At 39.5% G+C, this 15,167-nt stretch overlaps 1 protein-coding gene across 1 annotated transcript in view; it reads right to left on the bottom strand.

The window, feature by feature from the left end:
- The window catches only part of ITGAV (integrin subunit alpha V), a 45,225-nt gene that overhangs the window by 21,362 nt on the left and 8,696 nt on the right, over positions 1-15,167 (bottom strand). Inside the window, exons 3-12 of the mRNA XM_053982287.1 lie at positions 7,436-7,527; positions 6,814-6,928; positions 5,507-5,568; positions 3,925-3,970; positions 2,320-2,445; positions 1,564-1,608; positions 1,358-1,401; positions 1,212-1,268; positions 767-819; positions 163-365 (exon numbers count right to left, since the gene is read on the bottom strand). Of these exons, the coding sequence (XP_053838262.1) occupies positions 163-365; positions 767-819; positions 1,212-1,268; positions 1,358-1,401; positions 1,564-1,608; positions 2,320-2,445; positions 3,925-3,970; positions 5,507-5,568; positions 6,814-6,928; positions 7,436-7,527 (843 nt within the window). The remainder of the gene's footprint in view (positions 1-162; positions 366-766; positions 820-1,211; positions 1,269-1,357; positions 1,402-1,563; positions 1,609-2,319; positions 2,446-3,924; positions 3,971-5,506; positions 5,569-6,813; positions 6,929-7,435; positions 7,528-15,167) is intronic.

Below are 15,167 nucleotides of genomic sequence, written 5' to 3'. Positions count from 1 at the left end.
GAATTGTTTTGTCTCCCTGCTCTGTGAAGAGAGCTCACCATCCCTAATATGAAGCCCAGATCCACACACTAAAACACCACAGAATCTGAAAAATATGAAAGCTAAAACCTGAGGCATCACCCTCCACAACCAGGAGATCCTGACCAAGAATCACCATCCTACCGTTGAAGCCGTCCTGATCCAGGTCCCCCAGGGGTGCGATGGAGCTGCCGAACCGCGCAAAGATCTCAAAGCCGTTCAGCTTTTCCGTCTGAAACCCTCCTGAAGCTTGCTGAAGGCAGATGGTTACTTGGCCAACCTCCTGAAGCTTCCCATCTGAACTTCGATCCATAAAAAGAGGGGCTCCAATAAACAGATCTGTGTAACTGGACCAAAAAAGGACAAAGCTCTTCAGTAGCAGCATGAAAATTAATTCTCTTCAGCACTGTTACCTCAGCACTGAAGTCAATGCTCAGATGAAAGTTCACTGTCTTTAAATTCAACTGAAGGCAAATATTTATTGACCAACTAAGCACAAATATACAAAAATTTAATGGACCTTAAGCATGTGAATATACACATGTATTTATGTAGATAAATGCAGAAGCAAACCTACAAACGTTAAAACAAATGTGGAGTGCTAGCAAAAGAGTCATGCAGATGTGTTAAACCAGCCATGAAGACAGAAATTTAGATTTTGGGAAAGACCTTTTAATAAAAGCTATTTTTTTCTTTCCAGAAACAAGTTGGGTGGCATTGGTGAGAAGAGGGAGAAGAGGACACTTACTTGTCCCCATTGATATCTGTGGCAGCCACCGAATACCCAAAATAGGCAGCCATCTGGAAAACAAAATTCAAACCAAACCTATGAGTTGTAGAGATACAAACAAACAACTTTACACAAATCTGTACACAACATACATCAGCGAGATGATAATATATGCCACAAATTTTTTTGTTCCTTTCGTTTTTGTTTCTCTTCCATACTGTGTTAGAAAGCAAACCCATCGGTTACTTTTCCCATTTCCTCTTTCATGATCCAGTCTCTTTCCCAGCTCTCAAAACGGGCAGCATTTCCTTTATTTAATAAGATTAGAATTCCCTCAGACTTCATAAAATTTTGCTTTGGCAACCAAGCCAGTAATGTACAGACTGTTATCGAGTACCCTAAATACTGTTGCAACATAGGAAAGGCTTCCTGGTCACCCACAACACTCAGCAGAGCCACCCACCTGCTCTCCAGTGAAGTTGTACATGGAGGACATGTTTTTCCCATTGTAAATGGACACCTGCACGTGAAGAAATACACATTACAGCACACCAGCAATAGTCTCCTTTTTTTACTTTATTGTAAAGTTTAATGTTTCAAATTTTTTACCATGCCTAGAGTTCTTGCTGCCCGTGGGACTCCTGATACAAAGTCTGAAACATAAAGCAAGACACAGATAACAGTCAGGTCCCAAGGCACAGCTACTGCTGAACAGACCAGCTCATTCCTAGCACTTGATGCATTTCCCTGTGCACTGATTTGAAAGATCTGCCCAGCCTATTAACATGATGTTCTTACTGAAGCAAGGGCCTTACCTTCAATGCCATCACCATTGAAGTCTCCAACAGCCACTGAATAACCTGCAGAGACAAGATGAGGCTTTAAAAACCTTATTGAACTTTTCATCTCTCTTTACACTGTGTCTCTGTGCACAGTCCTCCTCTCTTCATCTTAAAATGCACTGGTAAAAATATTGCCTTGAAGCAGCTTAGACTATGAAGAGCTCCAGGAGTGGCTGTAACTCATCAGTATCCAGGAATTTGAGATCAGAATATGAAAATTTTAAGATTATCATCCTGAGAATTGTCCTGGTATATCCTTGCTTTTTTTCCTGAGCCTGGTTAGACATACGTGAAGCAAAATTATGATTTCCCACTCCTCATTGTTTTTCTTCCAAAACACAATTCTTTAACATTTTTATTTTGTTTTGGTAGGTTATTAGAAACAGCTGCTTTTAAATAACAAACAAACAATCAACCACCTATGTGACTAACCTCTCATATAAAAATCATACATTTACCATTCCCACATTCAGCCTGAATAACAGAGCACGGAAAATCATGAAAATGTCTCCATTTATTTTGTCATCAGGTGCTTTTTGAGTCAAGCCTATGGCAAAATAACTACAATAAATAACTACAATTCCATCATACATAAATGAGTGCATTTTCAGGAATGTCACTCCCTTGTTATCTGTTAGATGTGGAATTATTAGTTGTGTGATTTCGATGTCAGCATCAGTAGTGGCAGGGAGTGTTGCAGGTAGAGGTTTCTCCTTTCCCACCACGTACCCAAGTAGCTGTCATCAAAAGCAGCACTGGCAGGTCTGGTTGCTAGCTGGTCATCATACTTGGTGCTGTAGACTTTGGAGTCATACTTTTCCACAATCTCCGTCACTCGATCAGAAATCAGCTGGCCTAAAGAGAGAGAAAACAGCTGCAAACCACGACCAGAATTGGTGGACTCATTCACAGAATGCTGCCCTCGGAAGCAGCGGCTCTTCCACAACACTGACCAGAAAGGGGCCAACTGCAGCAGTGCCAGGAAGGACACAAGTGAAAATATGGATCCTACTCCAGCAAAAACGTGTGCACATATTGAATCAAAGGCACACACTGAGCCCTCACTGCAGAGGCTAAACTAAGGCAGAGCTTAAAAGGCAGGGCTGAGCTATCACATGCTCATGGTTGTGCAGAACTGAGCCCTTTGGGTGCTCCTTGCTCAAATACCACAACAGGAGAGCCTGTTTTGGCAGACAAGAAGCCAATAAAATGAACAAAAATGAGATCAGCACAGTGTATTGCCATGTTCTCCATTTTCACTTCATCAGCCACTAGGTGGTGACTCCTTTACATTCTTTTCTTCGAGTCTAAATTAAAGCTTGAATCACCAAAAAACCCCATTCAGAATGGCACTTACTTCACATACATATTTATATGTGTATGAAAGGAAGGGAAAACTCCTCTTCCAGCATCTCAGCGTGTGGAATAAAAGTTTAGGATGAAAAGTCTTGTTCTCAGAAGCATACTATTGTCTTCTATTCAGAGCCAAGTGGGCTTTTTTGGTACTAGTAGAAGAGGATGAGGTTGTTTTGGCAGATGAAGTGTCACTTTTGCCAAAAAGCAATAAAATGAATACAGGAACCTAAGTTATACAATATTGTAACTGCAGTTTATCTTCAATAATTCAGGTTTTTTTGTAATTTAAAACACAGGGCTGGAACAAGCCTCCTGTGCTGCTGCACCTACATGTAGACTGGCATGATACAGAAAATCTATTAATAAATGTTAGAAGTTCCATTAAAAAGCAGGCAGCAGAGTTTGGCAGCTGTGTCCTGATTACAGCAGCACTCTCCTTTGAACAGAGAGCTGCAGTTAAAGGATGAATAATCCTGAATCCCACATGAGCAAAATATACAGGTAATGCTAGGTAGAGGCAAAATGTGCCCTGCAGCACAAACCAATTAATACAAATGCAAAACATCTTTGCCATCAGAGGAAAACAATGAAGTTCTCTTTAGAGGGGATATTTCTCATTGAAAATGTACACCTTGTATGTGTGTCAAATTATAAAACATGTACATAGTAAAACAAAATATGCTAAAGGAAACTTATCCTGCTGAAGAAAACAAATCCCACATTCCAGGAAAATGCCTTTATGATCATGGAATTATTTAAAACACAAATAACATCTCTACTATTATTACTGTAACCATTATCTGTGGTTGCCTTGATTATTCAAGAGATATTCTTAAGAACAAAATAGCATTTCTGTCAGTTTTCTTACTGACAAAAACTCTGACAGCAGCTGGAAGACTGTGGATCAAAAATTACTAAGAGGATAAAGAGAAAAATCATAAAGGTCAACTTCTCTGTGACTTAAATGATATGTCTCACCTTGCCAGTAAAAACTTCCAGGTCCTCCAAGCAGCACCCTGTCTCCCTTGAAAGGGAAGAAAAAAAGGAAGACAGAAAGAAAAATTAAAACCACATGAGGCACATCTAAAGCCAGACAGCACGTCCTGTGTTTGTGAGAAGAAATCCCACGCATGTACATCACTGTAGCTCTGCTGACCACCACACATTTTCCTTTTTGAAGGAGTGATTAATTAGAAATGCATCTTGTAAAATGCTGACAAAAACATTCAGTGACTATTTCACCCATTTAGAATTCTAGGCAGAATTCAGTTTTTATTTTAATAGACCCTTCTTCCCCCATAAATGTATGGCAATAGGAATACAATTAGGAGAAAACTCAGAGAGTGTTACATCATAAGTCAGTGCACAAAATAGTGTCAATCTTCTGCCTCTGCCATTTTCTGTAACTTATCATTAGAAAAGCTTAATTCATAATAACTGTGATGTAATTCCCCCACTTCATATTTCTTGGCACAACTGCAATTCACAATACCATTTTATGAAACTTTAACCACATTAGCTATCCAAGGGTTGGGAATTTGCTCTGTAAGTATTGAATCAGGCCATAGGCTTTGCTGCATAATTAAGCCACTTATCCAGGTTTTAATCTTAAAAACTCCTATATTCATCACTCAGAAAAATCTAGGTCAGACATTTGGAGATACACCCTTGCCCACTCTAAGGTTTTGGATTAGAGCCCAAAGTTGGTTTTAACCAGGCCTGGAACCTGCACAGTGACCCTGGGGGAGTGTGCAAAATAACCCAAACGCTCAACAGTCCTCTCCTGCACTTGGCAGGTTCCTCTGGAGGAAAACCAAGAGTGGCTCTGGGCAAAGACTGATGGGATATGACCTCATCCTGAGACGTGAGAACCCAAAAAAAGAGCCACATCACAAAAAGGGCTTGCGTGGTCTAAACACCTCCTGATTCTGCTCAACCATTTCACTGTCCAATATAAAACACTGCAGTACCTTCTTAGCTCTGTGCACAGTTTTACTGTGCTTGGATTTCAAAAGTAATTGTGAATTTGAAAAAAAAAAAAAAGAACTAGAACAGGCAGGGAGAGCACAGAAGTAGAAGAAACGTGTCAGGTAAAAAACCCTGTACTTCTGCTGGCTGATGAGAAAATCAAACATGATTCACAAGCACATTGTTTACCAGTTCCCTGAGTTATTCCTCAAAAAGTAAGAATAGCTATGCACCAATCCCATGTCTCAAAAATCCTGACTAGTACACTGAATTCACTTGAGGACCAGCTGCAGCAGAGGGGTATGGCAGGAAGCTGGGAAAGCAGATTATTTGTTCAGGACATAGTTCCTACAAGAGGTGAAAGTGTGCTGCTATGAAGATGTAGGGAGAAACAGGTTTATAAAAGCTCTTTAAGTGCTTTCAAGTTATTTTTTGGTTTATTTATAAATTTTGTTTGGTTGTGGGCTCGCTTCCTACCAGGAACAGTAACACTGGTTTCATAATAACTGTGATTCTAAGTGCTCTGTATCAGGAGGGTTTGCTAACTTGCAGCTGTCTGCTGACCCACAGAAATGACAAAAAAATCACATACCTTTGTGAAGTCAATGCTAAATCCACCTTGACAAAATCCCTGTCCATCTGCATCAATAGTTGCTACCAAAGAAAAAAAGGATAGACAAGAAAGAGGAGAAAAATAAATAAATTAAGTATTATCAGTACTCCATCAGTTGCAGTACTGCAGATACTTTTCAAGGCATCTCCCTATGTAAACTTGCACTCCTAAACTTGAACCTTGGAATACTTTTCTCCTTAATCAGCATTTTCTCTTTATCAACAACTCCTCACCAAATGCTGTAACAACTTTAGGGCTGGCCTAATAGACATGCAACATTAGCACATGTTCTAGCCTAGCACAGTCAAAGCAAACAGCAAACCCCATATTCCTTTGTATTTAATCTCCTTAATGTATTTAGTCTTGGGGAAAATATATTTGCAATTTCTATTCAGGAAATAAGATATTTGGAAAAGAGGGGATAAGTTTTTCTTTTGGTATGGAAAAGAAAGCTGAATTGGCTTAAAACAAAAAGAGCACACCTGGCTGAAAAAATACCTCCATACTGAGACTCATCCCAGCAAGAATTGTTATGGCTGAATCAATTTTAGGATTATACAGCTTTAGAATAGAAATGCTGGGAGCTCCTCATCTGAAAGTGTGACTGCTTATCTGGCATGATTTAATTTAATACTTATTTAACTTCTTGTTATGCTGGACCAGGCTGGATTTTATTCCTGCTGTTCACAAATGATTTTCAGCAAATAAAAAGTCAACCCTAACTTCAACATTCAAGTTTTAGCTTATAAACTTCTAAATAATCTATCAGCCCAACAAGAGGAAATAAATGCTTTGCATTTGGAAAATAAGACTCCAAATGTTCAACAGTTGATATAATTTAAACAATGCATCACTACATGTGTATGCACACAGGGACATCAGAACCTATTTTTGCAAAACCTTGTCTTCTAAAATGAGCTTGCACCATAATGTACTTGAATAATGATAAAATACTTGAGATTCATAAGAATTCCAGAGTTGGTCTTTGAAAAAGCACTTGCTACATAATTTTGCTTGAGTGATTACTACAGAATTGTTCCCTTCAACAACAGAAGTCCTCAAGCCCAATGATACTTGGACCTAAGATTTTCCTCTGGCCTACAGTAAAGAAAACAAGGTCTGCATCACGAACCTCAACTGGAGAATTCAGATGTCTGGATCTAGTTTTTAAGTTTTGTTCTAATTTCTGTATGTGGAAGGGAGAAATAGCTGTAAAACATTCCACTCCAAAATGTGACACAAGAGGAATTCCAAAGAGAAAAGCAACGTAAGAGCTCTATACTTACTTGACCTGCAGGGAGCATATTCCACAAATTTTGACCCAGCAAGCAGGTAACAAGTTCCTACAGGCTCTCTCTCTTGTTTTGTTTCAGTTCTCCAGTGGTACAGTGGAGCACAGGCCTAGGGAAGAACACACAACAGTGAGGAAACAAACTCCTCTTCAAAATACTGGTGAGTATCAAATAATACAATGAATTTCCATTTTTCTACAGAAAAGCAATAAAAAAAACACCTAGCAGATGTATCTTGTGTTATTAGAAGAGATTTATACTATGAGCAGTGGGGCAGAATTACCATCAGTTTGTATTTTATAAATAGCTAATTTATATCAAGAATTTTAAAAATAACGTTTTCTTAAAGGAACAGCTGTGAAGTGTTCATCAAGAATTTATAGCACATTCTAACTTCATCAAACTAATTTTACTACTTTCCTTAAAAGTTGAAAGAAATGCTCCTACCTTTGTTCACAAGGAGTTAAGAAAAGTATAGCTAGGAAATTCTGAAGAAAAGACAAGTCATGCTGATTAGTGGGATTTTGTTTAAATTCTAAGTTATCTGTATCTCTTCACGTTTTGTTCCACTGCAATATCTCAGTACTGATGCATCTGAAGGGCATCAAAGACCTACCAGAATTTTATCATTTTGGGATCTCACAGAGGCTCCAAACCACTGATGAGACTTAAATTCCAGCGGATCATCAGGAGCAAAGTCTCTGTTACCTACAAAGAAAAGAAAAAAGAAGCATAATTTCGCAGGAACCTGTACAGTAAAAATGAAAAAAAAAAAAACCCACACTAAGCCATTGGTTTTGATGCATACAGAGAAAATCAGGAACAGCAACATTGGAGAATATCACGCTTTGATGGAAACAGGCTTTAAAAGTGATTTATTAGTATTTTTTTTATATCAAGGGCCCAAAGCAGCTATTTTTGCACACAGAGCATTGGTACAATGCTGATTAGTTGTAAGAGCTCAAAGTTTATAGCATGTTTGACAGCCACACAGTAAATACCTCACAGCTGAGATATTTGATTTCCAAGCAGATTACAGCACTGCTCAAGGAGCAGAGCCAAAGCCCCGTTAGGACTAATGCTTCTAAAAGAAATATTGCCTGGATTAAATCATGTGAACTTTGGCTAGAATCAGGAATGAGATCCTTCTCCTAATTCCACCAAATGGTAACATCTCTATTCTGAGTGCCACTGCGATGCACAAAGCAGGCAATTTGCAAGCTGAAAAGATATGGGGAAAGAGAGCAAGTTAAAGACTGTGTAATGGGCAGTGGTGGCTGTTCCATGATGCTGGCTGGTAGAAACAAGCAGTATTTCTGCAGGTGTGAATGCTAAAAGTCATAGAATTATTTGGTGTTTCTTGTGTACATTTGTTGGCAAAATGAGGGAAACTTTGCCAGCATAATGAGAAAATCGATGTAAAGGTATGTTGAAAAACATACCTTTGCTAAAAGTTCCCTAAATGGCTGGTTTAGAGAGCCGAAAACCTCAGGAATTGATGAGGCAGCAGCCACATCACTTGCAGAGTGCCAGGGGATGCCCAAACCCAGCCCTGCTATGAATCAGAGACTTCAGCCACTTGAACCAGAACTTCCCTGCTTCTTTTACACCTTGTAAAGAATGCTTTGTCTGCAGAGATTGCGTTACTTCCTTTAGGAAAGTCCCATGAAAAAGACAAAAGAGATTTTAATCTGCCGAGTCAGGCAAAACAAGCAAGTATCTGGACTATTTTTGCTCTCAGATTAGAACTACACAGAAACCAATGCCAAGCACATTGCAACACAGAGAACTATTGTGGGTTTTGCTAATGTCATCAAAGGAAAGTAAAATCTCCACCTCCCTCTGTCACCTCCCCTCCATCTCTTACTGGGCTGGTGCTAAAGGCTTGGAGGGTCAGCACACCTGCACAGATTTATGTACGTTGAACATAAATCATTGCTGATGGTCAGCACATCTGCATAGATTTATGTACATTCAACCTTTATACTCTCACCCTTGCACAGGCTAAAATGGAGCTTGGAGACATGTATGTCACCTTTTAATGGTACAGAAAAACAAACCCAGATCAAGATGTTTTCCAAATAGGGAACTACCTTTGGCACACACAAAAATCCCTGTTTTATCACCATTTTCTTCTGTTCCTTGTCTTTAACTATGAAAATCCACCCACAGATAGTTTTGCTCAAAGGCATGACTGGGTGAGTTTCAGATGAAGCTGCCACCCAAAGGGGCAGCAGTTCCCATTTGCTCCTGTCCCCGGGTTCATTCCTGCTGCCCGTGTCTCTCTTGGCACTACTCCCCTGGTCACATCATGAACCACCAAAGAATGAACCCTCCTAAAACATTATTCAGCAGGATGAGGTTCCAACCCAGCTGGCTGCATGGGGAGGGGAACAGTGCTAACCTGCTGGGGAGAAGATAGCAACACAAGGCTGGGAACTATATCCTTTTTGGCACCAAAGAGGGATTTAAAAGTGGTTAATTCATCTTTTAACCACACCCAGGGTTACATAGCCTGGAAAGACAGATTTGGCTTCTGCCCTCTACTTGTCCAGCTACTTTTAAATACAAAGAAATGTCTCAGCTCTACTTGCCAAACACAGCTTTAAACAATGTTAAACTTGGAGATAGTTGCAGAGTGGCATTTTATCCTTTTCTGTTGGATACTTATACAACTCTATGTATGCATGGCAAAAATGAAAGCTGGTATAGCAGTTCCATAGTGTAAAGCAGAATCCTATTGTCCTATCTACTATAAAGATGTCTAGGATGCAAACCTCCCACAAGTTTAAAACAACAGGCAGGGAGCAGAAGGAAAGGCTGTGTTGCAATAGGGAGTAAGCAGCCATTCTGCATTATCAACCTGATTTTATCTCAGCTGTTAAGGAAATTAGCTTCTTGAAGTCTGGGCTGAACAGTAAGAATAAAAAATACAATAAAAAGAAAGCCAAGTACTGGTTACCACCTGCCCATGGTCTATGCTGACTGCACAGGAGAAGGGGGGAGCCAGCAGAACAACCAGCACAGGCTGCCAGAACAGCTCCTCTCTGCCTTTTCCCTGTGCGCTCTTCAGCTGCCAAGAAGGATCAGTGTCCAGGACAGCATCTCCCTTGGTGTTTAGGGGACAAAAAAATTTCCCTACAGTATTAAAAAGCCCTGTTTCAGCTCTAAATTGAGGATAACATTAGAAATCTCTATGCTTTCAGATACAACCAGAAGCTGGCACATAAAAACCCCACATCTCCAAACCGGAAAGCAAACGAACATGACCACAAAGATAATTATGTGCCAAATGTCATTTATGTGCCAGATGTCATGACTTCAGAAGCCAGCATCGTAATTTCTGAAGGCCTGAACAACAAATGAAGAATTCTTACAAAACCCCACCACCCCACAGAAAAATGTGTTCCATTAGGCAATTTGGCAAAATGGATTTTATTTATTTATAGCGCCTCTATTGTAGAAACATGCTGCAAACATCTCAGTAAAGTTGTCCCACGTCAGTGCTGACACACATAACAAAGCAAGATGTGCTACAAGGCTAAGATGGTTTAGATTGAGTTTCTCTTGTATTAAAAGCTTCTTTAGGTTGTTTAAAGCTAAGTGAGGAGGTTTTAGGGAGAGGGCCTCGAGTTCCGCTTGAGTATGGATGCAACACTGGAAAGCACATGAGGACAGAAGATCAAGTGGAAAGTATGTACATTGGAAACACTGACAGAAGTCTCAGGTAAAAAATTGATACAGGCCAAATCTGATGCTAACTCTCTATTAGAGAAGAAAAGTAACCTTTTTTTTACCTATACTCACTCAGAATTCTCTCCAGGAAAAACTGTGCAAATAGATTATAAGCCTTTCTCTCAGATCCAAAGAGAAACTAATTTTATGAGGAAATCTGGAAAACACCCATTCAAGAAAAATCCCCTCACTTTAAACAAGAAACCATTTGAGTTTTTCTTCATGACTGGGAAAAACAAACATTAAAACACTTAAATGTGTGCCCTCACTGAAGCAGTTTTAACCACAGTTAAATGTTGAGTTATACCATAAAGTATATGTGTCATGGGAAGGTACTGGACTGACTTCAGCATTTCTGTGTTTTATTGCAAAGAGCCTGACTTGATTATAATTTTATCTTTGTATAACTTTTAGTGGTAGTTATATATATATATATATATATACATAATTAAAAAAAAGTAAAAAGAACAAGCTTTCCCCCATACCCTTTAAAAACAGTACCTACCTTAAATGAACCAAACTGTATTACAGGTAAGATTTAAACATCCAGGGATTTATAAATCCAGCCCAATGCTTTGATGTATTATAATCAGCCTTAGTCCTATAAGGGCTCTTGTAGCCTTAGTGTATTTCTTACAGCCTTTTCTTGTATTTCTGAAATTTCAGAGTATTCAAAAAATACCCTACACATGTCTTTAAGCCAATGATGTACATTTTAGTCATAGAATCACAGAGTGGTTTGGGTTTGAAGGGACCTTAAAGGTCATGTCGTTCCAATCTCTCTGCCATGAGCAGGGACACCTTCCACTAGACCAGGTTGCTCAGAGCTCCATCCAACCTTGCCTTGAAAAAGCCTTAAAAAAGGCATTCAAACAAATATATCTAGGCAGGACAAACTATATTCTGACTAGATTTATTCAAGGAAACATTCAGAGTTTTTATACAATGCCATATGTCAGACTAAAATGCAACTGCTACAGGGACTTGTACTTGATGGGTCATTAATTCCAGGATTATGTCATATGACCATGGGGTATTTTTTCCTATTTGTAAAGGCAGCTTCTGCCCTGGTTTTTCCTTTGCTCCTTCTGATTGTAGCAGGCATCACATGATGATTTTACACGACTCTTTCAATAGGGGCATGTCAAGTCAACAGTGCTGTGTCTCACAAGGTACTTTCTAGGTGGAAGGCAAAAACAGAATTAATATTAAAACAAAAACAAAAAAAGATGTGCATTGCTTGTGGACCAATGGAGCACTCTCCACATTCTCTTTACCACATTCCATAAGATTTGAATCAAAAAATGAAAATTAATGTGGAGAGATGCTGGGTAAAAATTGCAGAAAAAGAAAAAAAATCCTTCTTCCAAATATAATAAAAAGATCACTTTTTTTTTTCAGTGATGGATTTCTTTTACCTACCACCTTTGGATTGCTGGCACCTTCTTTTCCCAAGGTAAATGTTATCAGTTACAGGAACAAAGGAGTTACTAGGAAAGTCCTGCTGTTGGGTAAGTGGATCCAGTTGTAACTTGCAGCCTGCCTGTTTTTATTGTAATAAACAAACTGAACTAAGACATTTACCCCATCTTCAGACAGACTTAGCAGAGATGATCATGAGTCAAGAGGCACTGAACTGATGAAATCTGGTTCAGTGTCATCATACTAAAAACACTTAAGAAGTTGTAAAATGTAAATATCACCCAATTCACAGACCTCTTGTTAAAATAAACCTCTTTGTAACTACGCAGATTCCAGGGAAATGAAGTTGCCCTGCTAGGTAAAAGGAAACTATGCAGCTAGCCAAAAGAAAGACAAAGCTATAAAATATGGAAGAGCCCTCTTTTCATAATAGGAGAACTTTATGCAGTGTAAAGTATCTTTCATCTATCATTAGATGAGAGATTTCAACTTCAGTTGACGCAGCAGGAGCAAGCGAACACAAGCTCATCTTCACTTGAAACTCCCCATGCTGGGAGGCAGCTGATGCTCTTTAGCAACCTTGGTTTATCCACAGTGTTTTGCAATGACTCAGGGAGAGGGGAATACAGACCTTCCCACTACTCCCCTTCCCTGTCCCGAGGTACGAATGCCGCGTTTTCCCCCCGGGGCGGTGCTGGAACAAAAGCATCTTTTCCTTTGCCTAATAGAAGCACGCCTCGGTTTTTTTTCCAACCCGTCATCCCCCTGCGAGCCAGCCACATCCACACAGAGCCAACAGTGTTCATGCAGGAGTCTACCTAATCACTAAAGCATGAGCAGTTCTCTGCTGTCAGCTCTAACAGCATGGGGAGGAGTTTCCATAGGTTCTGCCGCTCTCTTCTGCATTCAGAGCAGCACCCAAGGCACGCTTCAGTCACCCAGCACAAGCAAAAGGATAACAACCAAACTTCAGGGGGACTGAGGTAATGAGAGACTTGGCCAGATAAAAATCATTCCATTTCACTCCCAATCAATGAATGGTCTTCACAAGATATATTGCTTTATTGCTGACGAAATCAATGGCCTCTGAGATTGAAATTCTCCTGTGGATTCCGTGGTGATACCAATAAAGCAATCAGCCAAAAATAAAGCAGCACTTTGTTAGAACAAGCTATTTGCAAAGAATACCGACCTATCCCACACTTCCTTATTTTGTAAGTGGAAATTATGGAGTTTTGAACAATTGACTGCTTTGCACAAGTGACCAAAATCTCCAGGAGGGAACTGTAAGCTCATGGCCCCCACTCCAGCCACAACTTCATCAGCAGATCTCACCCGGGGCAGCGCTACAGCTCAAAGCTGCCTGAGGCAGTTAAAATACCCACTTCAAGCTAAATAGGTCACAGATAGATCCAGCCATGCCAAGCTGGTGGTTTAGGCTTCCAAACAAAGCCTCCTATTGTCTAGGATCACCCACTCGGGGGATAGAAATAAAAACAAATCTGAAAATGTAAGGAGTAATCATGTAAAACCGTAATAATGTAAGGAGAGTTCTTTACAAGGGCATTTCCTTTGAAAAGTCTCCTTCTCCTCTTTTAGCACAAAACAAAATATCCAGTCTCCAAAGAATTGTATCCAAAAGCATTTAAGAACGAAAAATTTCTCTAAAATTACTTTGTTGCATCAAAACTTGGGAAGGGGGAAGAGGAGGGACAGTACAACTGTGAGTGACAAAACTTTCTCCAGGCAGAGGCCACACGGAATTCTTTTCCCAAAGCAGCAAAAACACACCACACTGAAAACATTTGAGATGCTCCTAGTTTCTAGTATTCAACACCTTCTGCAAGTCTCCTCAGTCTTGAATTTTGAGATCTGCTGCAGAGAATGAAAGCAGCAGGGAAAGCTTTCCCCAGGAGAAGGAATGACCACTCAGCCATGCATCCCTGGTTTACCACAGGTCTCAGAAAAGCAAAACAATCCATTGCCTGAACAAGCAAATCTTCCTGGGCTAAACACAAAATCTGCTCAAGAAATCTGCAATTCATTAGCATAGAAGTTCAGATTGGTTTTTATGAGCATATTTTCCTTTGTAGCAGTTCATAGAGCTGTCTGCATTTCATCAGCTGATTCTAAATGCAGCAGCTCAAGGCAGTCTCAGGACTGCACTTTTTGGTACTGACATAAAGAGCTACAGTTTCAAACATCTTGTACTGCAGCAGATACATTTCTCAATTAAAGTTTTCTTTTAAAAAGCAGCAGGTAATAAAATAATTTCATTAAAAAGCAGCAGGTAATAAAATAATTTCATTACATTTTTATGAAAAGCCATAGACACATGAGGAAATCAAACAATTTCCCACTATTCTTGACTGATGATGAGCTAGGAGGCCAATAAGAAAAAGAAAATAATATAAACAATTATGAAGATTGTTTCTCTTTGGAAAACAAGCACATAGGAAATTTTTGATTTTTATTAATTTGCCACATGTATAGCCTGATTAACTCCAACTGGTTACATGGGTCTCTGAATAATTTTTTGTTTGTTGAAATGAAAACTCAGAATGATCCCCTAAAATTCCAGGAGCAAATAATGGAGGTACTAGACATCAGACAATTAGCTAAGTGTATGAACCCTGCCATTCCATGCATGCCTAAATGTAAAACACAGAAGTAAAAACAAAGATGATGTGTTGATTTTCCTAAAAAGCACATTTGGCCACCCCTCTGCTCACTGGTTTTGTTGTGAACTTTTGATCCTCCTGTTGCACAGAAAAAAATATGTTTAATTTTATACACGGAAAATGGATGACTACACAAAATAAATTTAACTTGTGGAATACCCTTTAACTTTCCAGGAATCTTTTTCCTGAGGAAGATTATGGAAACACTATTGGCTATATCTGGTACTATCTATGAAAAAATTGCTGTGCCAGTCTGTGAAGGCTGTGGCAATGAAAAAGGAGAGGGAGACTGATGCATCTTTAAAACAAATGGATTTGGACCTTGGCCTCAGAACTGATCAGAAACAGAAAATGGCCTGCTGTATTAAGTGCATTCTCTTCACAGTTTACCCACAAGCAATATGTTTTTCCTGGAAAAAGCTGCTAAGCAGCTGGCAGAAAAAGCAAAGTGTTAAGCTTTTTAAGAGAGGAACCACATCTCTGGTCAGTCTGGTAGAAAGGGCTCAGCCA

This window comes from Vidua macroura, chromosome 7 (assembly GCF_024509145.1).
Source record: "Vidua macroura isolate BioBank_ID:100142 chromosome 7, ASM2450914v1, whole genome shotgun sequence".
Lineage (NCBI taxonomy): Eukaryota > Metazoa > Chordata > Aves > Passeriformes > Viduidae > Vidua > Vidua macroura.
This window is presented reverse-complemented; position numbering and strand designations above follow the sequence as displayed.